The sequence below is a fragment of the Pristis pectinata genome, chromosome 10 (assembly GCF_009764475.1).
Source record: "Pristis pectinata isolate sPriPec2 chromosome 10, sPriPec2.1.pri, whole genome shotgun sequence".
Classification (NCBI taxonomy): domain Eukaryota; kingdom Metazoa; phylum Chordata; class Chondrichthyes; order Rhinopristiformes; family Pristidae; genus Pristis; species Pristis pectinata.
This window is the reverse complement of record NC_067414.1, coordinates 4787863-4814079: the sequence shown is the minus strand read 5'-3', so window position 1 is coordinate 4814079 and position 26217 is coordinate 4787863. Positions and strand designations below refer to the sequence as shown.

Here is a 26217-nt window from a genome sequence, read left to right as displayed (position 1 = left end):
CCTCACCCCACATCCTATTTTGACAAGGGCAATTCTTAATGCTCCAATGGCATTCTGCTGGCTTTATGAGTCATGTAAATTTAACAATATTCCCCAGTAACGTTTGGCCAGTTTTATCAGAAGAATCTGTGTCCAATAAGAAATGCATTCAGCTGCACAAATACATTTTGCTTTGGATGCTTGCATTCAGAACAGTGTACATACTTGGTATGGAAGTATGTACACCGGTCTACACTTCACTTCAATCCTGCTTTTAAACCAAGGAGGCTAGTACTTTAATTCGCTGTGCTGCTTTATTTTTTATATATATTTTACTTTAAGTTACGTCAAATTTGATCAACATCCAAAGTGCTGTTGCATTTTTCATGTGGTGTAGAAACTATCGGTGTACGATGGACCTGATATGATTTAATTGGAGATTGGAATACTTTATGCTACGTACCCAGGCATCTGGTCTCTAGTCCACTCCACAGTCCATTTGCTTGACACTCTCGAACGTGAGAACCAGCCAGTGTGTACCCAGCGTTACATGTGAAGATTGCAGTGGCTCCGTAAGTCTGCAGTGTTCCAATCTTATTGCCATTCGGTGGGGAGGGCAGATCACCACATGAGATAACTAATTAAAAATAAATCCATGAAATGAAGATTCAGACTCAATAAACATGTTTCAGTTTTTTCTAGATCTTATCTCACAGTCACATGGAGCCACTTCTGGTATTAGGGCTGATACTAAAAATACTTCCAAGGAAAGCTCATTGATCTGTTTTTATCTCTCAGGGCCTAATTTTGATAATGATGCTTACAAAAGATGTCTTCCAGATAATTTCCTGTTATTGAGTTCAAGTGAATGGATTTTAACTTGGATGTGTTTGGGATTTAGTGAAAGGGACCAGTCAAAGAAATAATTTTTCAGTCATGAAGTCTAACATATTTTCTTCACATAGCTAATCATATGATTTGTGAGACATTTAAAGCCTCTTGCTCCTCTCCTTGACTGGAATGTCAACATTATCCCGTGTAGAGAATTCTCCTGATGAGTTTTAACTCTGAATGCCCTTAGCAGCATTTTCACGAGCCATAACATCCAGGCAACATATCAATGACATGCCCAGAATAGCAAACAGAACAAGCTCAAAGTGAAGTCTTTCAGTCAGTAGAAATGTCCTTTGCTTCAATAGGACTTCAGTCTTCCACCTGATATCTGGTAGAGCACTGAAATATCATCAGAGATTTCCTTAAGTCAATTTATTTAACAAATGCTGAACAAGCAAGTAACTACTAGCAATGCAAGACATTCTGCAGCTGCAGTAAATTCTTTAATCTTGCTCATTGAAAAGAAAACAAAGATAGTAATCTAAATGCGAAGCGATTTTTAGAGGCATCTCTAGTGCTGTTTCCGTTCTCCTTGCAACTTCCATAGAAGGTGCACTTTTCCAATGACTCAGTTGCCAGGCGATTCCGAGATAGTCCTTGTCTCCACTGTGAACTCCACGGCCTTACTCTGTATGAAAGAGGAGCAGCAAAAGCAAATGACTTGGAGAGCCAGGTGCAGGGCAGAAGACAGGTTCGCTCTGGATATTTTCCAGCGTTGGGTACTAAATATGCATGTTTTATTTTTCTATTTTTAGTGATTCAGTTGCCAGGCAATTTCCGAGACAATAATGAGCAGCAGTGTACTGAGGTGGGCATGCCACCCACTCCCGCTTGTGCAGCCACGCTTGCTTTTTGTGGCTCTGTGGGTTCAATCAAGCTGGAGGTCTGGCTGTCCACAAAGTGGAGTGGGATCTGATTGCTGACTGTCTCCTGAGGGCCCACTCCAGGGAGTTCTGAAGGCCTTTTGATAAGTCAGTTTTCAATGGGTCTTTGAATTATTTTCAATATCTTTATTAGAGACATTGAAATCTCTTTAAATCAATGCTTAATGCCTTTAAATCAATTCAGCTAATTAAAACAAAATAACTAACAAAATTTAACAACTACTAAATTATCTTGAACTACCTGAAATTAATTAGAAGCATTGTGATAAAGCACGATGATTATCCTAATGCATGGAGAGCTTCTCTCTGTCCTGGTTCTACTGAAGAGTCTTTGACCTGAATCTTTAACTCTGTTTCTCTGTCCAGATACATTGTCTGACCTGCTTCAAACCTGTTCTGTTTTTAAACACATTAATAACTTGCAGTTACTTTTTGAGTCAAGATCATACCACTTACACGTACGTTTCTAGTGTTCAGTCAGGTACTTCTGAAATGTAAGAGACTTCTCCACCACCGCTTTTGGCAGTGTGTTCCAGATCTCAACCACCCTCTGGGTAACAATGTTCTCCCACAAATCCTCTCTAAATCTTTTATTCCTTACTGTTAACCTATGCCCTCCATGTGTCAACACCTCTGCTACAACGATAGGTTTCACACCAACTACCCCATCTATGCTTCTCACAATTTTGTACATCTCAGTGAGGTCGTCCTCAACCACCTCCACTTCAAGGGAAACAAACTCAACCTATCTCCGCATAGCTCCATGCCAGGCAACATCCTGGTCAATCTCCCCTGCACCCTCTCCAATGCAATCACATCCTTCCGATAGTGTGGTGACCAGAACTGCACACAATATCTCAGGTGTGACCTAATCAATGTTTTACAAAGTCATGTCATAACCTCCCTGTTCTTATATACTCCACCCAAGCTTTTAAAGGCAAGTATCTAGAATGCCTTCTTCACCACTTTATCTACCTCTGCTATCACATTCAGGGATCCTTGGACTTGAACACCAAAGTCCCCCTGTTCCTCAATACTTCCGAGGGCGTTACCATTCATTGTGTACATCCGAGCCTCATCAGTCCTCCTGAAACGCACTACCTCACATTCCTCAGTATCAAATTCCATCTTACCAACTGATCACTCCTGCTCTGCAGCTGAAGGTTAGCCTTCTCGCCATCAACACCTCCTCCAATCTTGTGTAAGCTATGAAATTACTCATCATTTCTCCGACGTTCACATACAAAGCATCACTGTCACAGTCTTCCAAACATAAAAACGATCCTCCACCATTACCCCGTTTCCTATCATTTAGCCAGTTTCAGATCCAATTGGCCAGATTGCCCTGGGTCCCAGGAGTTATTACCTTTTGCATCAGGATCCCATATAATAGAGAAATCAAAACAGTACAGCACAGGAACAGGCCCTCCGGCCCACAATGTTGTGCCGAACTAATTAAACACCGGACTAAATTAATCCCTTCTGCCTACACAATGTCCATATCCCTCCATTCTCGGCACATCCACGTGCCTGTCCAAGAGCATCTTAAGCTCCTCTCTCGTATCTGCTTCCACCACCACCCCTGGCAGCACATTCCAGGCACCCACCACTCTCTGTGTAAAAAAAACTTGCCCCACACATCTACTTTGAACATACCCCCCTCACCTTAAATGCAAGTTTGTCCAACCTCTCCTTATAGCACATACCCTCTAATCAGGGCAGCATCCTGGTGAACCTCTTCTGCACCCTCTCCAAAGCCTCCACATCCTTCCTATAACGGGGCAACTAGAATTCAATGCAATACTCCAGATGCGGCCTAACCAATTTTTATCGATGCACCATAAAAAGCATCACGGCTTGGTACGGCAACTGCTCTGCCCATAACTGCAAGAAACTGTAAAGGGCTGTGGACACAGCTCAGCACATCACAGAAACCAGCCTCCCCTCCATGGACTCTGTCTACACTTCTTGCTGCCTCGGTAAACCAGCCAACACAATCAAAGACCCCAGCCACCCCGTACATTCTCGCTTCTCCCCCCTCCCATCGGGAAGAGGATACAAAAGTCTGAAAACACATACCACCAGGCTCAAGGACAGCTTCTATCCCGCTGTTATAAAACAACTGAACGGTCCCCTACTACGATAAGATGGACTCTTAACCTCACAATCCACCTCATTATGACCTTGCACCTTATTGTCTACCTGCACCGCACTTTCTCTGTAACTGTAACACTTTATTCTGCATTCTGTTATCGTTTTACCTTGTACTACCTCAATGCACTGTTGTAATGAATTGATCTGTATAGATGGTATGCAGGATAAATTTGTCACTGTACCTTGGTATGTGTGAAAATATTAAACCAATTTACCAAAAAAAATGGGATTAGTGTAGGATTAGCAGACATGGGTGCTTGAAGGTCATGTGGACTTGTTGGGCTGTGGAGTCCATTTCTGCGTTGTAAGAATCTGTCTCTGTATGACTCTAATTACACTGCCACATGTTTGGTGAGTCCAGTGAAAAGATTGGCTGTGAGGGAATGAGGTGAGTTTGAGGTAATTTACACTTCCTTGAATTATTTGAGTTAATTAGTATGCACTTAATGACTTTAAGTAGTTCATGGTGCTTTCTACACATTGCAGTTTTGTTATGTTTTGGGAATCTTTAACTCTTTTAATGGCATATCTAATTTTTAATGGTTTTAAATGCATTTGGATATCTGTGAATGGTAGAGACGTGCATCAACATCTGAACTACTTACTGGCCATGCCTGTCAGAACATCTATGTGGCATTTACAATCAGCAGTCTCTGCACTTTGCTAGCCCATGCAGATGAAGTTGGGGCCCAGGTCTGGGACCAAGTTACTGCTGGATCATCTGCTCCAGGTTCATCTGGACCGAGCAGGTCAGAGAGTTGTGAGTGAAAGCAGGCAGCTGCTCCAAAAAGTCCTCCTTCAATCTGTTTCAACAGCTTTAATGAGGCGATCAGTTCTGGCCGCCTCATTACAGGAAGGATGTGGAAGCTTTAGAGAGGGTGCAGAGGAGATTTACCAGGATGCTGCCTGGATTGGAGAGCATGTCTTATGAGGATAGGTTGAGTGAGCTGGGGCTTTTCTCTTTGGAGAGAAGGAGGACGAGAGGGGACTTGATAGAGGTGAACAAGATGATAAGAGGCATCGATCGAGTGGACAGTCAGAGACTTTTTCCCAGGGTGACAAAGGCTAACACGAGGGGGCATAATTTTAAGGTGATTGGAGGAAGGTATAAGGCGGATGTCAGGGGTAAGTTTTTTTACGCAGAGAGTGGTGGGTGTGTGGAACGCACTGCCTGCAGAGGTTGTGGGAGCAGATACATTAGGGATATTTAAGAAACTCTTAGATAGACACATGAATGACAGAAGAAAAGGGGGCTATGTGGGAGGGAAGGGTTAGATAGATCTTAGAGCAGGGTAAAATGTCGGCACAACATTGTGGGCCGAAGGGCCTGTACTTTGCTGTAGTGTTCTATGTTCTATGTAAAGGGAATTGGCAAGATTGTATCCTGAATTTACGTATCTCAGAATGAGTAATCAAGCCATCTTTTGTTTGAAGCAAATTGTTTATTTTCTTGATTATGATGTAAAACAATGCGCCTTTTGTTTAAAGTCTAAAGTTCATAATGTTGTTCCAATGGCCCACTGCACTGCTCCATTGCTCTTCAAGATGATTAAAACTACCGTCATTCGAAGTTGCCCAACCTAGGACCTTCGTCATTGAAAGAGAAAGGAGACTTTTATCCAGTCATTCAAATGTACAAGGACTGAATGACAAGGGAGTGGCCCGCAAACTGTTACTTGCAAAATACATGTATTTAAATTTCTGAAGCAAAATTCTGTTTCTTTCCTCCATACTCTGCTTTCTCCAGCTAATAATAGTAATAGATTCTAGATCATAGTAACTCCTTGTTTTACAATAACATACCTCCTTACCCTTGCTCCCTGTGAAACAATGTCTCCTTATTCACCTTACCAGTGCCCTTCACAACTTTGAACACTTCGATCAAACTCCTTGACTTCGAAACTAAAGAGAATAACGCGACCTCCTCTGCTCTCTCCACACAACTGAAGTTTCTCACTATTCTCAGACATTTTCTCTTCACCCTCTCCAAACCTACTGCAGGTGTAAATTACGTGGATATGAGACGTTCACTTACATCTTGTGTATGCCGTTTGCACTTAGCGGGAGTTATGTTTAGAAACAAGATTTCAGCTAGGTTTTCTGTTTTCAATTTAAATTTTGCTATACAAAGTGATAGAATCTACAGAGATGGACCCTTTGGCCCAACTGGTCCATGCCAACCAAGATTCCCATCTCAGCCAGTCACACTTACCCACATTTGGCCCATATCTTTCCTATCCATGTACCTGTCCATAGAGTCATGGAGTACTACTGCACAGAAACAGGCCCTTCGGCCCATCTAGTCCATACCGACCTGATCTTCTGCCTAGTCCCATCTACCTGCACCCGGACCATATCCCTCCAAACCCCTTCATCCATGTACCTATCCAAACTTCTCTTAAATGTTGCAATTGAAGCCGCATCCACCACTTCCGCTGGCAGCTTGTTCCACACTCGCACCACCCTCTGAGTGAAGAAGTTTTCTCTCAGATTCCCCTTAAATATTTCACCTTTCACCCTAAACCTATGACCTCTAGTTCTAGTCTCACCCAACCCGAGGGGAAAAAGCCTGCTTGCATTCACCCTATCTATACCCCTCATAATTTTCTATACCTCTATAAGATTTCCCCTCATTCTTCTGCGCTCCAGGGAATAAAGTCCTAACCTATTCAACCTTTCCCTGTGACTCAGGTGCTCAAGTCCCGGCAACATCCGTGTAAATTTTCTCTGCACTCTTTCAAGCTTATTGATATCTTTCCCGTAGGTAGGCAACCAGAACTGCACACAATACTCCAAATTTAGCCTCACCAAAGTCTTCTACAACTTCAACATAACATCCCAACTCCTGTACTCAATGTCCAAGTGCCTTTCAAATGTTGTTAATGTACCTCCCTCAATGCAAAAACCATGCATTGAAAAAGATTAAAACTTTGACAACCATATCATTGGTGATTTGAACTATGAACATGTATGACAGAGATCTCAATTCATAGAAAATCATGTCTAAAGTTGTTTAGATAGGATTACTGACACATGTTATGGACTTACTCAATTTTAACACCACACCACACAATAATTTAAACAAAAAGGATCTTGCTCTTACTTTCACAGGTTGCCCTCTCATTGGATCCACTCCATGTGCCATTTGCTTGACACTCTATGAACTTGTGGCCCCTTAAGTAGTAACCAGGTTTGCAACTCAGCATGACTTTAGTTCCATATTCATTCGCTGATCCACGCACAAGTCGCCTGAGAACGTCCCTTGAATGAGTAGTCTCAATAGGAGGACAAGGCACAGCTGTGAGGGCAAAACAAAACACAAATAAAAGTGATCTGTTATACTGTTGGATTCAATGTATGTAATTAGCTGGAGTTAAGTTTAGAATCAAGACTTTGGCTCAGTTTTCTCCTTTCATTTTAAATTTTGTTTCAGAAAGTGATTGTATCCACATAGCATCATAGAGTCATACAGCACAGAAACAGGCCCTTCAGCCCAATTGGTCCATGCCGACCAAGATTCCCACCTAAGCTGGTCCCATTTACCCATCTTTGGCCCATATCCCTCTCCTGTCCATCGACCTGTCCAAGTACCATTTAGTGCAGGGGCGTCACGGCAGTGTAGCGGTTAGCGTAACACTATTACAGCGCCAGCGACCCAGGTTCAATTCCCGCTGCTGCCTGTAAGGGGTTTGTACGTTCTCCCCGTGTCTGCGTGGGTTTCGTCTGGGTGCTCCGGTTTCCTCCCACATTCCAAAGACGTACGGGTTAGGAAGTTGTGGGCATGCTATGTTGGCGCCGGAAGCGTGGCGACACTTGCGGGCTGCCCCCAGAACACTCTAGGCAAAAGCTGCATTTCACTGTGTGTTTCGATGTACATGTGATTAATAAATAAATAATCTTAATGTACCTGCCTCAACCACTTCCTCTGGCAGCTCATTCCATATACTGACTACCCTCTGTGTGGAAAAAGTTGCCCCTCAGGTTCCTATTAAATCTCTTCCCTCTCACCTTAAACCTATGCCCTCTAGTTCTTCATTCCCCAACCCTGGGAACAGGACTGTGTGCATTCACCCTATCTATGCCCCTCATGATTTTGCACATCTCTATAAGATCAGCCCTCATTCTCCTTTGCTCCAATGAATGAAGTCCCAACCTGCTCAACCTCTCTCCATAACTCAGTCCCTCGAGTCCCAGCAACATCCTCGTAAATCTCCTCTGCACTCTTTCCAGCTTAATGGCATCTTTGGTGGGGCATGTATATTCGGGCATATTACTCAGATTGCCATAACCAAATTAAACTTCTAAAGGGACCAACTTAATTCCATTTTGAATATCAGTTTCCAGTTAAGATGATCTTGGTTCAAAGGTGCCAGTCTCTCATGCAGAACATTACTGAGCAGGGTGATGTGGGAAGGGGTTCACTTTGGTAGAATGGAGACACAAGAGACAACCAACTTAGAATCTGGAGTGCCGAGAATGTCTCCACTGTCATTGCCTGGGAACTTGGACATTTAGATAATGATGATACTTGCCATCAGACTTCCAAATCAGGCACCTGACTCTGAGCTCCGTCAAAGCAGTAGAACATAGAACACTACAGCACAGTACAGGCCCTTCGGCCCACAATGTTGTGCCAACATTTTATCCTGCTCTAAGATCTATTTAACCCTTCCCTCCCACATAGCCCTCCATTTCTCTATCATTCATGTGTCTATCTAAGTCTCTTAAATGTCCCCAGTACATCTGTCCCCACAACCTCTGCTGGCAGTGCGTTCCATGCACCCACCACTCACTGTGTAAAAGACTTACTCTTGACATCCCCCTTATATTTTCCTCCAATCACCTTAAAATTATGTCCCCTCGTGTTAGCTACTGTTGCCCTGGGAAAAAGTCTCTGACTGTCCACTCGATCTATGCCTCTGATCACCTTGTGCACCTCTATCAAGTCACCTCTTATCCTCCTTCTCTCCAAACAGAAAAGCCCTAGCTCACTCAACCTATCCTCGTAAGACATGCTCTCCAATCCAGGCAGCATCCTGGTAAATCTCCTCTGCACCCTCTCTAAAGCTTCCACATCCTTCCTATAATGAGGTGACCAGAACTGAACACAATACTCCAAGTGTGGTCTAACCAGAGTTCTATAGAGCTGCAACATCACCTTGCGGCTCTTGAACTCAATACCCCGACTAATGAAGGCCAACTCTCCATACGCCTTCTTAACAACCCTATTGACCTGTGCGGCAACCTTGAGGGATCTATGGACGTGGACCCCAAGATCCCTCTATTCCTCCACACTGCTAAGAGTCCTGCCATTAACCTTGTATTCTGCCTTCAAATTCGATCATCCGAAGTGTAACACATCACACTTATCTGGGTTGAACTTATCCTGAATAGATCTCCAGGAAGATAGAAAAAATGCTTCAATGACATACTTTAAGTCTTGTTGAAAAGAAGAAACATTCTGAGTGATGCATGGGAAATCCCTGGCCTCCTCCTCTGAGTGTTCCCCAACCCAGAGGCAAGTCACAATAACTGCACTCGCAGCAAGCAGTTAAAATTCACTGGAGTCAATAACGATTTGGTTCCAGAAAAAAACAGAGAGAAAGAAGGTCCTCCAGTCCCCTGACCATCTGTACAGGATGGGTTGCCTTCACATCAAGCCCACGGGTTCTGTTGGACGGGAGACTTGGTGGAGCAGCCACAATTTCCAGTCTAAATTATATCAGGGTCTGGATAACATTCCCCAAGAGAGGATCCAACTGTTTAATGAGGCCTGTGGCAGGCATCTCTGCTGAAGAAGACACACGAGACTGCAGATGCTGGAATCTGGAGCAACAAACAATCTGCTGGAGGAACTCAGTGGGTCGAGCAGCCTCTGTGGGAGGAAAGGAACTTTCAGGTCCTGATGCCGGGTTTCGACCCGAAACATCAACAATTTCCTTCCTCCCACAGATATTGCCTGACCCGCTGAGTTGCTCCAGCACATTGTTCATCTACTGTAGAAGAAATCATTGTGTTTAAAATGGCAGTGGGCGCAAACGTATCAACAACACAGGGGGAAGGCCCTGACCATCCGAAAGCTCACCAGCGCCTCTACTTCCTCAGGTGGCTAAAGGAATTTGGCATGTCTCCTTTGACACTCATCAACTTTTAACGATGCACCATAGAAAGCATCCTATCTGGATGCATCATGGCTTGGTACGGCAACTGCTCTGCCCAGGACCACAAGAAACTGCAGAGAGTCATGGACACAGCCCAGCACATCACAGAGACCAGCCTCCCCTCCATGGACTCTGTCTATACCTCTTGCTGCCTTGGTGAAGCAGCCAGCATAATCAAAGACCCCACCCACCCAGGTCATTCTCTCTTCCCCCCTCTCCCATCAGGCAGAAGATACAGGAGCCTGAAGGCACGTACCACCAGATTTAAGGACAGCTTCTACCCCACTGTGATAAGGCTATTGAACAGATCCCTTATATAATGAGATGGACTCTGACCTCACGATCTACCTTGTTGTGACCTCGCACCTTATTGCACTGCACTTTCTCTGTAGCTGTGACACTTTACTCTGTACTGTTATTATTTTTACCTGTACTACATCAATGCACTCTGTACTAACTCAATGTAACTGCACTGTGTAATGAATTGACCTGTACGATCGGTATGCAACATAAGTTTTTCACTGTACCTCGGTACAAGTGACAATAATAAACCAATACCAATACTTATATGCTCTACAGCTGAGTCAGCCATAGTGCCTCAGTGCTCCACTGGATGACAGACGAAAAACGGCAGAAATGAAAAAAATATGTAATTTGCATTTCTATAATGCCACACACAATTCTGGGAATTCCAAAACACTACAAAAGCCGAAGGAACATCACGATTTTGAATAAACAGTCAGAGCTGACCCGGATTCATCGAACTAAGGGACTCGTTCATAGACTGCATCTTTGACAATATCCCCTCCAGCTAAGAAACATATTTAAGAGAAACCTGTTCCAGTGAATGTACCAAGGTCAGAAAATGTAGTACTTTAATGCAGTAAGGTTAGTACATTAATGAAGAAATCCTATAACTCTTGCTTGCTGAATTATGGCTAAGATGCTTGTCACTTAAGAGTAATAAATCATGTCAATGATGATTGAAAATAAATGTAAATGCAGCAGTGTATAGCAGAGAAAACTCCTGTAGTAATTCATTTCTGTTAGGCATGACGTGCATCCTTTCTATATAACTGCATTTTCTGCGTCTTAATCTAATCTGAAGTGTAAAAAGCATAATCTAAATGCCATTTAATCCAAATGATTCATTTCCCTATGAAGCTTATTACATAGATAGAGAAATGAAATAGAGAATTCATCTTGAATAGCAATAGGAGACTATAATTTAAGCTCTACAAGAAAACACTGGCTGCACAGATGTCGAGCTAATTAGTTTTGCTCAGGAAGATTTCTGGTGTTCGAACAGCACAAATGTGGATTTCAGGAAATGTTCTGGTGTACAACAGGCCAAGAAATTCCTGAAATATCAAGGCAGACTCCAACCTAAAATTATTAAAGGCAAAGTAATCAGACAAATGTCTTTGTTCTGTTTGTTAGATGAAAGTCCAAAGGAGTTTTGGTCATTAAGTTGTTTAAACCATCAAGCTGCAGAATATGTCATTGTGCCTGCACATGTCACTGGCTTGAGTATTGACATAACTACAAGTTTAGGGTTAGAAACACACCTTCCATTGAAAACCGCATTAAATCTGCAATGTGGTTAGCCTTACACATGCAACCCTGCGTCTGAATTACTGTTCCATTAATGTACTTTGTCTTCTGCTGAAGCTGATTGGAAACTTCTTAACCTCTTACAGGAATCATATTTTGGATTGACACTTTTATCCACTTTGACACTCACCAATTTTTATCGATTCACCGTGGAAAGCGTCCTGACCAGATGCATCATGGCTTGGTACGGCAACTGCTCTGCCTGTGGCCGCAAGAAACTACAGAGAGTTGTGGACACAGCCCAGCGCATCACAGAAATCAGCCTCCCCTCCATGGACTCTGTCTACACTTCCTGCTGCCTCAGTAAAGCAGCCAACATAATCAAAGACCCCTCCCACCCCGGACATTCTCTCTTCTTCCCTCTCCCTTCGGGCAGAAGATACAAAAGCCTGAAAGCACGTACCACCAGGCTCAAGGACAGCTTCTATCCTACTGTTATAAGACTATTGAATGGTTCCCTTGTACGATAACATGGACTCTTGACCTCACAATCTACCTCATTGTGACCTTGCACCTTATTGTCTGCCTGCACTTTCTCTGTAACTGTCACACTTTAATCTGCATTCTGTTATTGTTTTCCTTCGTACTACCTCAATGTACTGCTGTAATGAAATGATCTGTATGGATGTAAGTTTTTCACTGTACCTGGGTACATGTGACAATAATAAACCAATTTAACAATTTACACTTGCCCATGTTAAACCTGAAATCTGTTTTTCTTTCTGATCAGTATATATTTAGAAGAATTCCACTTGATATGCATTTCCTCTGGTAAAACCAACACAGATTTTTGTCGATGTGTACCTACCTGAAAATGAGCACAAGGAATTGAACAAGTCCCGCAGTGAATTAATTGTCTACACTCTTTGTATCTCCTTTGATAAGAAATAGGAAACCAGTAAAACACACAAACAAGCACTTAATGTGTGCGCTAATTAAGTTTTTTTCCCCAAGGAAGCTTCATCTCCGAAGGAATTTTCTTCTCCTTCCCTCAGCACGTCCTCTGTACCTGTCAATTTGCTCTTGGTTGTCTGACCAAGGTTGCTTGTGTACCTGCGTTTTGTCTGTAAGCATCACACACTTGCTGCTGCCTCTGGACTAACTTCCACTGGCCTTTCAACTCTTCATTTCCCCGCTAAATAAAACTGCCAAGCATCAGGTAAATGTCATCACTTCAGAGTACAATTAGCTAAAGTAAATGATGTAATCACACTGAGCTTGTGAATTTAAAACTCATTTATGTCCAGATTAACAAATCAAAATCGTGAGCTCCTTTCAAAAATCACAGAAGGTTACACATGCTTAAGCCATTTAATTGTCACATTTCAACAGCTTGTATTCATTTAAAATTTGTGATGTCCTCATTTTATTTACTTTGGTTGATGCTCTGTCTTGTTCATAGCAGATAGATAAAACCTGTACAGGCAATCCCCGGATAACAAATGAGTTCCCTTTTCACAGACACCCATAAATCGAGTTTTTTCATGAGTTGGAAAATACACAAAAATCACTCGATATGGTAACCACACCCCCAGAGTATTGTCATGAATGGCATCAAAAGCACACAAGACTGACAAGAAAGAACAATTACTAAAAATGGAGAGGGAGAGAGGAAACTAGTTCTGCTGCTCACAGGAACAAACATACTGTAGGTACGTACATTGGACATTTGAATTTAATAATATTACAGGAGCTCGTTTGTATATAGGGGTTTTCATAAGTCAAATGTTCATAACATGGGGCGGCCTGTACACTGGTTTTCAACCAGGTTAACATGTCTTAACAGCAAACTTTTTGATTTGTTGAACACCAAAAACTATAAAGCAACTCGCTGTTGAAAAGCTCCAAATTTCTCAGCGAAAGAGAGAGAGGTATTTTTCTGCTGGATCAATCACTCACGAACAGAGAGAAATTTGATTTCCGAGAATATGATTCTGGTGCAAGATTCCTCATTATGGAGAAAAATATTCTATTCTGCCATTCAAAGAAAGCTTGCCCCAACCAATCCACATCACTGATGGAAAATGAGCACTTTGAAGGTGATTAAGCAGGAAGCAGACTGTTTAATTTTTTATTTTGTGTAACCTTTCTGTGAACCTGTCTTGCTTGTCGCCTGCCAACTGATAGCCTGTACACAATATAGTGATCCAAAAAATGTTAACAACTTTATTTACTTTGACATATTCATCTTAAAGAAATAGAATCCAAATCAGGGACAGAAAGAAATAGAACGGAATCACAAAGATGTTATGTTAGTGCACAGTTCTGACCTCCATATCAAAGGAGATGGGAAAAAAATGATAGAAGAAATGAGAATCAAGGAAGGCTTGAACATGGAACATTACAGCTCAGTACAGGACCTTCTGCCCACAATGTTGTGCCGACATTTTATCCTCCTCTGAGATCTGTCTAACCCTTCCCTCCCACATAGCCCTCCACTTTTCTAACATTCATGCCTATTCTAAGAGTCTCTTAAATGTCCCTAATGTGTCTGCCCCCACCACCTCCGCCGGCATTGCGTTCCACGCACCCACCACTCTCTGTGTAAAAAACTTACCCCTGACATCCCCCTTATACCGTCCTCCAATCGCCTTAAAATTATACCCCCTTGCGTTAGCCATTTTCGTCCTGGGAAAATGACTGTCCCCTCAACATGTGCCTCTTATCATCTTGTGCACCTCTATCAAGTCACCTCTCATCCTCCTTCTCTCCAAAGAGAAAAGCCCGAGCTCACTCAACCTATCCTCATAAGACATGCTCTCCAATCCAGGCAGCATCCTGGTAAATCTCCTCTGCACCCTCTCTAAAGCTTCCACATCCTTCCTGTAATGAGGCAACCAGAACTGAACATAATACTCCAAGTGTGGCCTAACCAGAGTTCTATAGAGCTGCAACATTACCTGGTGGCTCTTGAACTCACTACCATGACTAATGAAGGCCAACACACCATATGTCTTCCTAACAACCCTATTGACTTGTGCGGCAACCTTGAGGGATCTTTGGACGTGGATCCCTCTGTTCCTCCACATTGCTAAGAGTCCTGCCATTAACCTTATATTCTGCCTTCAAATTTGATCCTTGATTCCTCTATAAAGGAGATTAAGCCAAGTTCCAACAAGTAACTGATGGATCAAAAGGGGAATTTAAGAAGGGGTGGGTAGAATGTGGAACTAGTTGACAGTGAAGGAAAGTATCTCAGAATTCAAGCATCCTCGGTTAGATTCTGATAATAAACACTGCTGAAAGGGTTTGAAACTTCTGCATGGTGTAGGTTGAAATTTTCACAAGGCCAGAAGTTCCTACCTGCTGCACTTCATAGAACATATAACACTACAGCACAGTACAGGCCCTTCGGCCCACAATGTTGTGCCAACATTTTATCCTGCTCTAAGATCTATCTAACCCTTCCCTCCCACATAGCCCTCCATTTCTCTGTCATTCATGTGTCTAAGAGTCTCTTAAATGTCCCTAATGTATCTGCCCCCACAACCTCTGCCAGCAGTGCGTTCCACGCACCCACCACTCTCTGTGTAAAAAACTTACCCCTGACATCCCCCTTACATCTTCCTCCAATCACCTTAAAATTATGCCCCCTCGTGTTAGCCATTGTCGCCCTGGGAAAAAGTCTCTGACTGTCCACTCGATCTATGCCTCTTATCATCTTGTACACCTCTATCAAGTCACCTCTCATCCTCCTTCTCGCCAAAGAGAAAAGCCCGAGCTCACTCAACCTATCCTCATAAGACATGCTCTCCAATCCAGGCAACATCCTGGTAAATTCCTCTGCACCCTCTCTAAAGCTTCCACATCCTTCCGATAATGAGGTGACCAGAACTGAACACAATATTCCAAGTGTGGTCTAACCAGAGTGCTATAGAGCTGCAACATCACCTTGCGGCTCTTGAACTCAATACCCCGAGTAATGAAGGCCAACACAACATATGCCTTCTTAACAATGCTATCGACCTGAGCGGCAACCTTGAGGGATCTGTGGACGTGGACCCCAAGAGCCCTCTGTTCCTCCACTTCCATGACCACCAGGATCTATGCAGGAGAAAGAAATGGAGTAGGAAGGAACAAGTCACAAGGAGTAGGAAGAGAGTGCCAGTAGTTGCCTGGCAAGGATATGAATGAAAGCAGGATGGGGAGGTTGCCTTTATAAACTAAAGGAGCTGGTGATGAATGTCAGCTCGAATTGGGGGAGAACAAAAATGAACTAAATTGGTCAATTAAATCAAAATTGGTAAATTGGTTTATTATTGTCACATGTACTGAGGTACAGTGAAAAACTTTGTTTTGCATGCCGTCCATACAGATCATTTCATCATATCAGTACATCGAGGTAGTACAAGGGAAAACAATAACAGAATGCAGAATATAGTGTTACAGTTACAGAGAAAGTGCAAAATTATGAGGGGTATAGATAGGGTGAATATACGCAGGCTTTTTCCCCTCAGGTTGGGTGCGACCAGATGTAGAGGTCATAGGTTTAGGGTGAAGGGTGAAAGGTGAATCTAAGGGGGAACTTCTTCACTCAGAGGGTGGTGCGAGTGTGGAACGAGCTGCCAGCGGAAGTGGTGGATGCGGGTTCAATTTTAACATTTAAGAGAAGTTTGGAGAGGTGCATGAATGAGAGAAGTATGGAGGGCTATGGTCCAGAAGCAGGTAGATGGGACTAGGCAGAAAACTAGGGTGGCCCGGACCAGATGGGCCAAAAGGCCTGTTTCTGTGCTGTAGTGCTCTATGACTCCATGCAGGCAGACAATAAGGTGCAAGGCCATGATGAGGTAAGTTGTGAAGTCAAGAGTCCATCTTATCGTTCTAGGGGACTATTCAAATGTCTTATAACAACTGGATAGAAGCTGTCCTTGAGGCTGGTGGTACGTGCTTTCAGGCGTTTGTATCTTCTGCCCAATGGGAGGGGGGAGAAGAGAGAATGTCTGGGGTGGGTGGAGTTTTTGATTATGCTGGCTGCTTTGCCGAGGCAGCGAGAAGTGTAGACAGAGCTGAAGCACATGAATAAATCATTTGGCCTTGATATCGACACTGGCGATTGTTTACCACATGTTTCTCCAACACTCCTGATGTGACCCATTCACATATCATCCTGTTTTCTTCTCCCTCGTATTTCTCTCAGCCACACCTGAGGGGAGCGAGTTCCACATTCTACCCAATCCTTGGGCAAATAAGTTTCCCCTCCATTCCCCATTTGATTTCTTAGCTCCATGCTTTATATTAATGACTTATGGCTTTAGGTTCCTGCACATCTGGAAATGGTTTCATCATCTACTCTGGTTTTAAAGACTTCTCTCCAATCCCACTCCTTTCCAGTTCTGTTACCATTGGATAAATCTTTCCCCAACTCTCTGCAACACTGTTATAGTTTTTCTATAAAGCAGGGGCCAGAAATGTGCATGGTACTCTGATACAACATCTCTGCAACCCAACTGCATCAACACTGCTCCCCCTCTGTCCCCTTTCTCCCTCCTGATCTTCCCAGGTCTTCCTACACACATCCCCAGCCCCCATTACCCACTGTTTTCCCCTCCCCCACCCACTCTATCTGCCCATCACCCACATACCCCTCCCACTGGGTCCCCTCCCCCCCCCCCACTGTTCCCATCTGCCCTCCCCACCTCCCTTCTTTGGTTCCAGGCTCCACCGTCCTCTCCTATCAGATCCCACCATCTGCTTCCCCCTGTCACCTCCACCTCTCACCTCCGAGCCTCTGTCACCATTCCCACTCTCCCCTCCCCCATCTGCCCATCACCCCTCCTCACCTGGATCCACCCATCACCTGCCGGCTCTTGCCCCTCCCCTTCCCCTCACCTCTTTATATCAGCTATCTCCCTGCTACTCTTTCGCTCCAGATGAAGGGTCTCAACCCGAAACATCGACTGTCCATTTCCCTCCACAGGTGCTGCCTGACCCGCTGAGTTCCTCCAGTGTCTTGTGCGTTGCTCCAGATTCCGGCATCTGCCATCTCCTGTGTCTCTATCTCTGCTTCACAATTCTAACCGCTAAATTAACTAGCCTGTAGTTCCACAGATTTCTTCCGTGTTTAGGATGAACTGTCATTTCTACTTCCTCAGGAGGCTAAAGAAATTCGGTTTGTCCCCTTTGACTCTCACCAACTTTTATCGATGCACCATAGAAAGCATCCTATCTGGATGTACCACGGCTTGGTACGGCAACTGCTCTGCCCAGGACCACAAGAAACTGCAGAGAGTTGTGGACACAGCCCAGCACATCACAGAAACCAGCCTCCCCTCCATGGACTCTGTCTATACCTCTTGCTGTCTTGGTGCAGCAGCCAGCATAATCAAAGACCCCACCCACCTGGGTCATTCTCTCTTCTCTCCTCTTCCATCAGGTAGAAGATACAGGAGCCTGAGGGCACGTACCACCAGACTTAAGGACAGCTTCTACCCCACTGTGATAAGACTATTGAACAGTTCCCTTATATGATGAGATGGACTCTGACCTTACGATCTACCTTGTTGTGACCTTGCACCTTACTGCACTGCACTTTCTCTGTAGCTGTGACACTTTACTCTGTACTGTTATTGTTTTTACCTGTACTACCTCAATGTACTCTGTACTAACTCAAGGTAACTGCACTGTGTAATGAATTGATCTGTACGATCGGTATGCAACACAAGTTTTTCACTGTACCTCGGTACAAGTGACAATAATAAATCAATACCAATACTCTGGCAAAGCAGATGCACAGGTTGACTCTCTGGTTAAGAAGGCATATGGTGTATTGTCCTTCATCAACCGTGAAATTGAATTTAGGAGCCAAGAGGTAATGCTGCAGCTATATAGGACCCTGGTCAGACCCCACTTGGAGTACTGTGCTCAGTACTGATCACCTCACTACAGGAAGGATGTGGAAGCCATAGAGAGGGTGCAGAGGAGATTTACAAGGATGTTGCCTGGATTGTGGAGCATGCCTTATGAAAGCAGGTTGAGGGAACTCGGTGTTTTCTCCTTGGAGCGATGGAGGATGAGGGGGGACCTGATAGAGGTTTTGATGTACATGTCACTAATAAAGATATCTCAATCTTAATCTTAATAAGATGATGAGAGGCATTGATTGGGTAGATAGTCAGAGGCTTTTCCCCAGGGCTGAAATGGTTGCCACAAGAGGACACGGGTTTAAGGTGCTGGGGAGTAGGTACAGAGGAGATGTCAGGGGTAAGTTTTTTACTCAGAGAGTGGTGAGTGTGTGGAATGGGCTGCCGGCAATGGTGGTGGAGGCGGATACGATAGGGTCTTTTAAGAGACTGTTGGATAGGTACATGGAGCTGAGAAAAATAGAGGGCCATGGGTAAGCCTAGTAATTTCTAGGGTAGGGATATGTTCGGCACAGCTTTGTGGGCCAAAGGACCTGAATTGTGCTGTAGTTTTTCTATGTTTCTAGGTTTCTAATTCCCTCTCCCAAAGACTTTTTTTTCATTTGAATGAATATAAATCGGGGCCAGAACTTGCATCTGTTCTAACTTTAGTGATTTCTTCCTCCTCCCTGCAGCAGACCCCACCTCACCTATCCTGCCCACACACCTGCCCTCAAACCACTCACCTTCTTCTACCTGAAGAGCCACTGATATCTTTTTCCTTTTGAAATGCTCTGTCCATGTTGTTGGTCTCTGGTAAATACTAAATCAAGATACCTCGTCAACATTTTTGCCACTTTACTGCTGTGAAGTTAGCTCAAGTATTCTGCAGCGCTTCTATCCCCAAATAGTTTTTTTTTTGTTTATGCATGTTTAAAATACCTTAAGGAATTTATTGTATTCCTTTAGACCTAACTTGCAGTCCCTGGTTGCTCTTATAATGTTTTGATTTTCTTCCAAATCTCCGTGTTATCCTTTCAATTTATTTAGAGGATGTTATCCTGTCATTTCATTTTAACTTTTATCTCTTTGTTCGTGTTTTATTCATTAGTGTCTAACTTTTATTTTCTTAAATGGAATTTTAAATAAAGTTCTAAAGTCAATTTATCGGCTTTCCAGCTATTCCTCATTGCATTTCATTTTTTTTGTAGTTTCTTTTTCTTTGATTCATTCTTATTGCCTCAAGATGAGATTTTACCAATCTATTTCTGGATTTTTTTTTGCAAACATTACTTTGGTCCCGTATAAGGTTCTTCATTATTTACTAACCTATTTTGTTTTATTAGTCTATAGTTAATCTAACAGTAATTCCTCTTTCTTTGGGCTTCTTGTATTTAACTGGATAAAACCAGAATCTGGTGCAGGAGAGTAAAAGCACCATTCTCTCTTCTCCCTTCCCCAAACTCTTAGTTGAAGCAGTTCATTGTTACTTTTCACCCTTTTATCTATTTTGTGAAACACCTCATACTTCTTTCTCCATTTTCCTTCCAGTACTCGGTGGCGCTTGCTGAATATTCACATGTGCTCGCTTCAGCAAATACACTAAAATTAGAACAATACAGAGTTCACAAGAAACTGCAGGGAGTTGTGGACACAGCTCAGCACATCATGGGAACCAGCCTCCTCTCCATGGACTCTGTCTACACTTCTTGCTGCCTCAGTAAAGCAGCCAACATTAACAAAGACCCCACCCACCCCGGATATTCTCTCTTCTCCCCCCTCCCATCGGGCAGAAAATCCAAAAGCCTGAAAGCACGTACCACCAGGCTCAAGGACAGCTTTTATCCCACTGTTATAAGACTATTGAATATAGTACGATAAGATGGACTCTTGACCTCACAATCTACCTCGTTATGACCTTGCACCTTTTTGTCTGCCTGCAATGAACTTTCTCTGCAACCGGAACACTTTATTCTGCATTCTGTGATTATTTTATCTTGTTCTACCTGGATGTACTTTGTAATGAGATGATCTGTATGGAAGGCATGCAAAACATGTTTTTCACTGTACCTCGGTAACATGTGACAATTACAAATCAATTTATCAACATAATTTACCAATTTATTCATATCCTCAATCTCAATCCATCCTGATTTTATTTCTGTGTTAAAATTAGTTGAAATGCCATTATGCTTTTCAAAAATTAATTGGATCGTTACCCTTCTTGCTCTGTCTTTCTGAAACGTGTTGCATCGGGTTTCCCCAGAGAGTGGCATCTTGGCCCCATGGTACTGGTGAGAAGATTGGAGATTGGCAGCTTGGTGGAATGGGATAGAATTTATCCGAGTGCTCTGCACATGCAAAGTAATTGGAGACACAAGAGATTCTACAGAAGCTGGAATCTGGAGCAACACACACAAACTGCTGGAGGAACTCAGCAGGTCAGGCAGCATCTACGGAGGGAAATAAACAGTCGACGTTTTGGGTCGAGACCCTTCATCTGGACTGGGAAGGGGAACTTAGCCAGTCCAGATGAAGGATCTCGAACTGAAACATCGACTGTTTATCTCTCTCCATAGATGCTGCTTGACCTGATGAGTTCCTCCAGTATTTTGTGTGTGTTGCTTGCAAACTAATTGGTTGCATTTTGCAATTGTTTTGCATTATATTGGACCATAGTAATGTTTACAAAGGAGGATCGAGAAATTCATTGGGAAAAACTCATCTTGAGGGAATAAGAATCAATTTAGGGAAAAGAAATGACAGATAAAATGTTATTGTACAGCAGAAATAATTGTTGCAGTGTGACAGAATTTCTCCAGTACAGAATCCTTGGGAGAATAATTTGCTGGGAGAGGGAGGATGAGAGAATTGGGATTTACTGAATTGCTCTACTCGCAGCCAACAGAGACTCGAACAGGGCTGAGCAACCTTTTCTGTGCCCCGCACAATTCCATGTGTCTATGAATCTCTGATAGAAAGAGGCCATCCAAACTGTACCAGCTGCCTTAAAGAGTTATCCAGTGAGGGATGGTTAAATATGTAGGTCTGATAAACTTAATAAGACCCCCATTTATATGACCTGAGTTGAATGGACACAAGAGCTTCAGAAAATGTATCCCAGATCTCAGAAGGCCTCAAACTGAAGAAATATTAAAGTGGATGTCAAAGTATTTTGTCAAAGTATTAAAATGGACAAGGCACCTGCTTCACACCAAGAGTTTCATAGTCTCGTTGGAGAACAAGAAAGAAAAAGCCTTGATTACTCTTGAAACCAGTCAATTTATAATCACCCGACAAAGCCTGAGAGTATGGTGTATGGTCTTGGTCTATTTTGTCAAGAAAGGTACACTTGCGATCGAAAGAGTAACGTTTGATGAGACTGGTTTCAGGGATGGCAGGTTTGCCATATATGAAGAGATGGAGTGGACTGGAACTGTATTCTTTAGAGTTTAGAAGAAAGAAAAGGAACTTAATTGAAACTTACAAATGTCCGAAAGAGTAGATGCAAAAAACATGTTTCCCCTGAGTGCCCAAGGATAAGGGAAACAGTCTGAGTATAAGAAGTAGGTCATTTATGATTGAGATTAGGAGAAACCTCTTCACTCAGGGAGTGCTGAACCTTTGGAATTCTCGACACAGAAGGCTGCAGAAGCTTAGTCCTTGTGATCATTCAAAACTGACGGCAATAGATCCCTGTGTGTCAGGGAAATCCAGGGATAAGGGAATAGTTTGAAAAATAGCACTGAGGTAGAAGATCAGCCATGACCTTGATCAAAGGCGGAGCAGGCATGGTAGTGCAGCGGTTAGCATAACGCTTTACGGTGCCAGCGACCCGGGTTCAATTCCGGCCGCTGTCTGTAAGGAGTTTGTACGTTCTCCCCGTGTCTGCGTGGGTTTCCTCCGGGTGCTCCGGTTTCGTCCCACATTCCAAAGATGTACGGGTTAGGAAGTTGTGGGCATGCTATGTTGAATAAAGATATCTTAGTAGGCTTGCAGGTCCGGGTAGCCTGCTCCTGCTCCTGTTTTCCGACGTTAACTTGGATTGTAAATTATTCGGGTTGTAAAGTATTGGGGCATCGAGAACTAGAGGGCGTAGGTTTAAGGTGAGAGGCGAAAGATTTAGGAGGAACTTGAGGGGCAACTTTTTTACACAAAGCATGGTATGTACGTGGAATCAGCTGCCGGGGGAAGTGGTTGAGGCAGGTACAACAACATTTAAAAGATAGTTGGACAGGCACATGGATTGGAAAGATTTAGAAAGTTATGGGCCAAACGCTGGCAAATGGGACTAGCTGGGATGAGGCATCTTGGTTGGCATGGACCAGTTGGGCTGAAGGGCCTGTTTCTGTGCTGTGTGACTCTACTCTGTATGTTTCTGAGCAAAGAACGATAAAACTAAATATTCTCTCCTCAGACATTGCATGCACGATCTGCAGTGAAAGTAAAAACTCACGTTTACATTGTGGGGTCTTCCAGTTATTACTCCATTTTCCATCTTCCCTGCAAACAGCTGTAGTTTGATGACCAGATTCCAGTGTGAAGCCCTCATTGCACCGGTAGTTGATCTTACTGCCCATGCTGTAGTCCCTGCCGAACACCGAACCATTTCCAGGGGTTCTCGGGATACCACATTTGATGGCTGAAAGATAAGAAGCATCTTAAATTTCACCTTGAACCTGACTCATTTGCCTCTTTGCTTTGGAGGTACTCAAAACCCTTTCACTTATGAAAAGAATGTCAGGAAGAACCATGAGTGTTCCACATCTCATGGGGCTGCAGGGAGCAGGGGGTTTCTGGGACGCCACAGGATTGACGCAGAGTCTCAGATCAAAATGTCAAAATTCCTCCCACTTCCCCCACCCCTCACAGATGCTGCTCGATCTGCTGGGTTCCTCCAGCAGATTGTCTGTGGCTCCAGATTCCAGCATCCGCAATCTCTTGTGTCTCCTTGAGAGTTAAAAGGATCGACAATCGCACTGCTTAAGAGCCACCCATTGTTTTGGACCAGCTTCTTTGTGGGTGTCCTGGCATTTAATGGCACTTCTGGAATGGGACACGTAAATCATTTAATGAGTCCCAGAACTCCCCCACCTCCCCAGAGCTCCAGATCAAAGACTGATGTGTCAACTGCCTGGTCTGCTCCACTGACTGTAGTCAGCATTTTTTCTACCAAGCCTACAGCAGTCCAAAGACCATTTTCTTTGATTTCTGAATCTATTTTATAATTCACACCTTGAAGTGCTGAGATACTCAACAATTCTTGCAAGCAGCATCCATAATTTTGTTGTTTGTGATCTGAAAACAAATATTTCTTATTGAGATTTTTTCCAAAGTTGGCTCATTATTTTGGTTGCCTATGTTCAACTGAAGCATCTTGAAGCTCAGTAGAAAACTTTGAATCTACTTTACCAATAAATTTTGAGGTGTCGTATGAGGTAACATTTATTTTATGAGTGGGAGTTTGAAAGTAAGTCTCTCAGTCACCATACTCATTAACAGTGCGTCAATGGATACATAATACATTCGGACACACCAGCCACAGGCAAGGAGAACCTGTAATGGAATGGTGAATCCATAATCCAGTGATATCTGCCCATTAGTTCAAAGAAGCTGCACCCTTATTAGCTTTGAGACAAGATAGACACAGATGGCATTGTGGCTAATGTAACGTTGGCTGGTGGTGGCTTTGGCAGAGGTGGTTAAAGACAGTTGAAAGGGAAAAATGGGTTCCATTTCCTTGGCCATCGTGTTCCACCAGATAGTCTTCCATTACTGCCAGGTATCAGCATTCCTATCTCTCATCCATTTCTGCAGTATTCCCAGAAACTCTTCCTCCAATATTCCAGGGAGCTTTGGCATTTCCTTGGGCTTCCATCACACCTTCACAGAATATTGCTGAATTCTGGGACCTACTATACTATTGGCTCTTTCTTCAGTTGAAAGGCTCAAAGTTGTGAAGTCATTGCCTTTGACAGATGTCGGGAAACCTCAGCAGGTGAGGCAGCATCTCTCGAAAGTTTCAGGTCAGAACTTCGTCAGATCTAAGGGCCATGGACCTGAAACCTTGTGTGTGTCTCTTCCATAAGATATAAGAGTAAAATTAGACCATTCAGCCCATCAAGTCTGCTCCGCTATTCTATCATGGCTGATTTTTTTTTAAACCCCATTCTCCCTGTAACCCTTAACCCCCTTACCAATCAAGAACATATCAATCTCTGCCTTAAATACACCCAATGACTTGGCCTCCACAGCCTCTGTGGCAAGAAATTCCACAGATTCAACACCCTCTGGCTGAAGAAATTCCTCCTCATCTCAGGTCTAAAGGGACGTCTCTTTATTCTGAGGCTGTGCCCTCGGATCCTAGACTCTCCTAGTAATGGAAACACCCTCTCCACGTCCAGTCTATCCGGGCCTTTCAGTATCCGGGAGGTTTCAATGAGATCCCCCCTCATCCTTCTGAACTCCATCGAGTACAGGCCCAGAGACATCAAACACTCCTCATATGTTAAGCCTTTCATTCCTGGGATTGTTCTTGTGAACCTCCTCTGGACCCTCTCTAGGGCCAGCACATCCTTCCTTAGATACGGGGCCCAAAATTGCTCACAGTGTTCCAAATGCGGTCTGACCAATGCCTTATAAAGCCTCAGCATTACATCACTGCTTTTATATTCTAGTCGCAATGATGCTGCCTGACCTGCTGAGTATTTTTCCAGCATTTTTGGTTTTTATTTGAAACTTCCTGAAATTGCAGGGTTTTTTCGATCCTTGATAATTGTACCTGGTACATTAATAAAACTTCTGACTCATGAAAGCTGCATAACAGGAGAACAACTGGAAATCATGAAAATTAGAGGAATGTTTGCCCCATATAATACTGCCATCAATAGATTATAAAATTGCCCCTCTGGACCTGCAGGTTACAGTCATTGCATTGTAGTACAGAATAAGTGGACACAGAGGTGTGCAGAAACTGTAAAAGTCATCTCAACTTACTTGATTCAAATAAATTATAGAAAAGGACTGATACTATCAAGGTTCTCAAATATTTATCACATTATGCATGATGCAACGTTTCCAATCTTTGAGCCTGTAAATCCAGATTTCAAATTCCTAAGTTGAGAATAGTTTCAAGCTATGCCTAAAAGTTCTGGATTGTGACGGTTTTCATGAAAACTTAGCTGAAGCGAAACAAGAGTCTTGTCAGCAGTAGCAAGGGACAGAGCCAAGCATTTCAGCAGATATTTGATATTTGTGTTGGGTGTTATTGGGCAAACAAAGCATATCTGGCAAACTTGGTTATTAAAATGAAGGCACTGTTCCTTGAAGCAAACTCTGCAGTGCTGGTCTGAGACTACACCACAGGATTGAGCTTCCTTGCTCTGGTATCTGCACAGTTGGAAATCCCGTGTGACGCTTGAAGCTGCACGAGATCGTGTCTTGTTTCCTACAGATGCACTGTTGAAAGTATCCTGACCGGATGCATCATGGCCTGGTAATTCCAATGCACAGGAATGTAACAGGTTGCAGAGAGTGGTGGACACAGCCCTCCCTACCACTGACAGCATCTAGATGCTGGAGGAACTCAGCAGGCCAGGCAGCATCCGTGGAGAAAAGCAGGCGGTCAACGTTTTGGGTCAGGACCCTTCTTCAGGACTGAAGATAGGAAAAGGGGAAGCCCGATATATAAGA

At 43.4% G+C, this 26217-nt stretch overlaps 1 protein-coding gene across 1 annotated transcript in view; it reads right to left on the bottom strand.

The window, feature by feature from the left end:
* The window catches only part of LOC127575302 (CUB and sushi domain-containing protein 1-like), a 2402828-nt gene that overhangs the window by 114548 nt on the left and 2262063 nt on the right, over window positions 1–26217 (bottom strand). Inside the window, 2 exon segments of the mRNA XM_052025075.1 lie at window positions 443–616; window positions 22982–23167. Coding sequence (XP_051881035.1) covers window positions 443–616; window positions 22982–23167 — 360 coding nt within the window.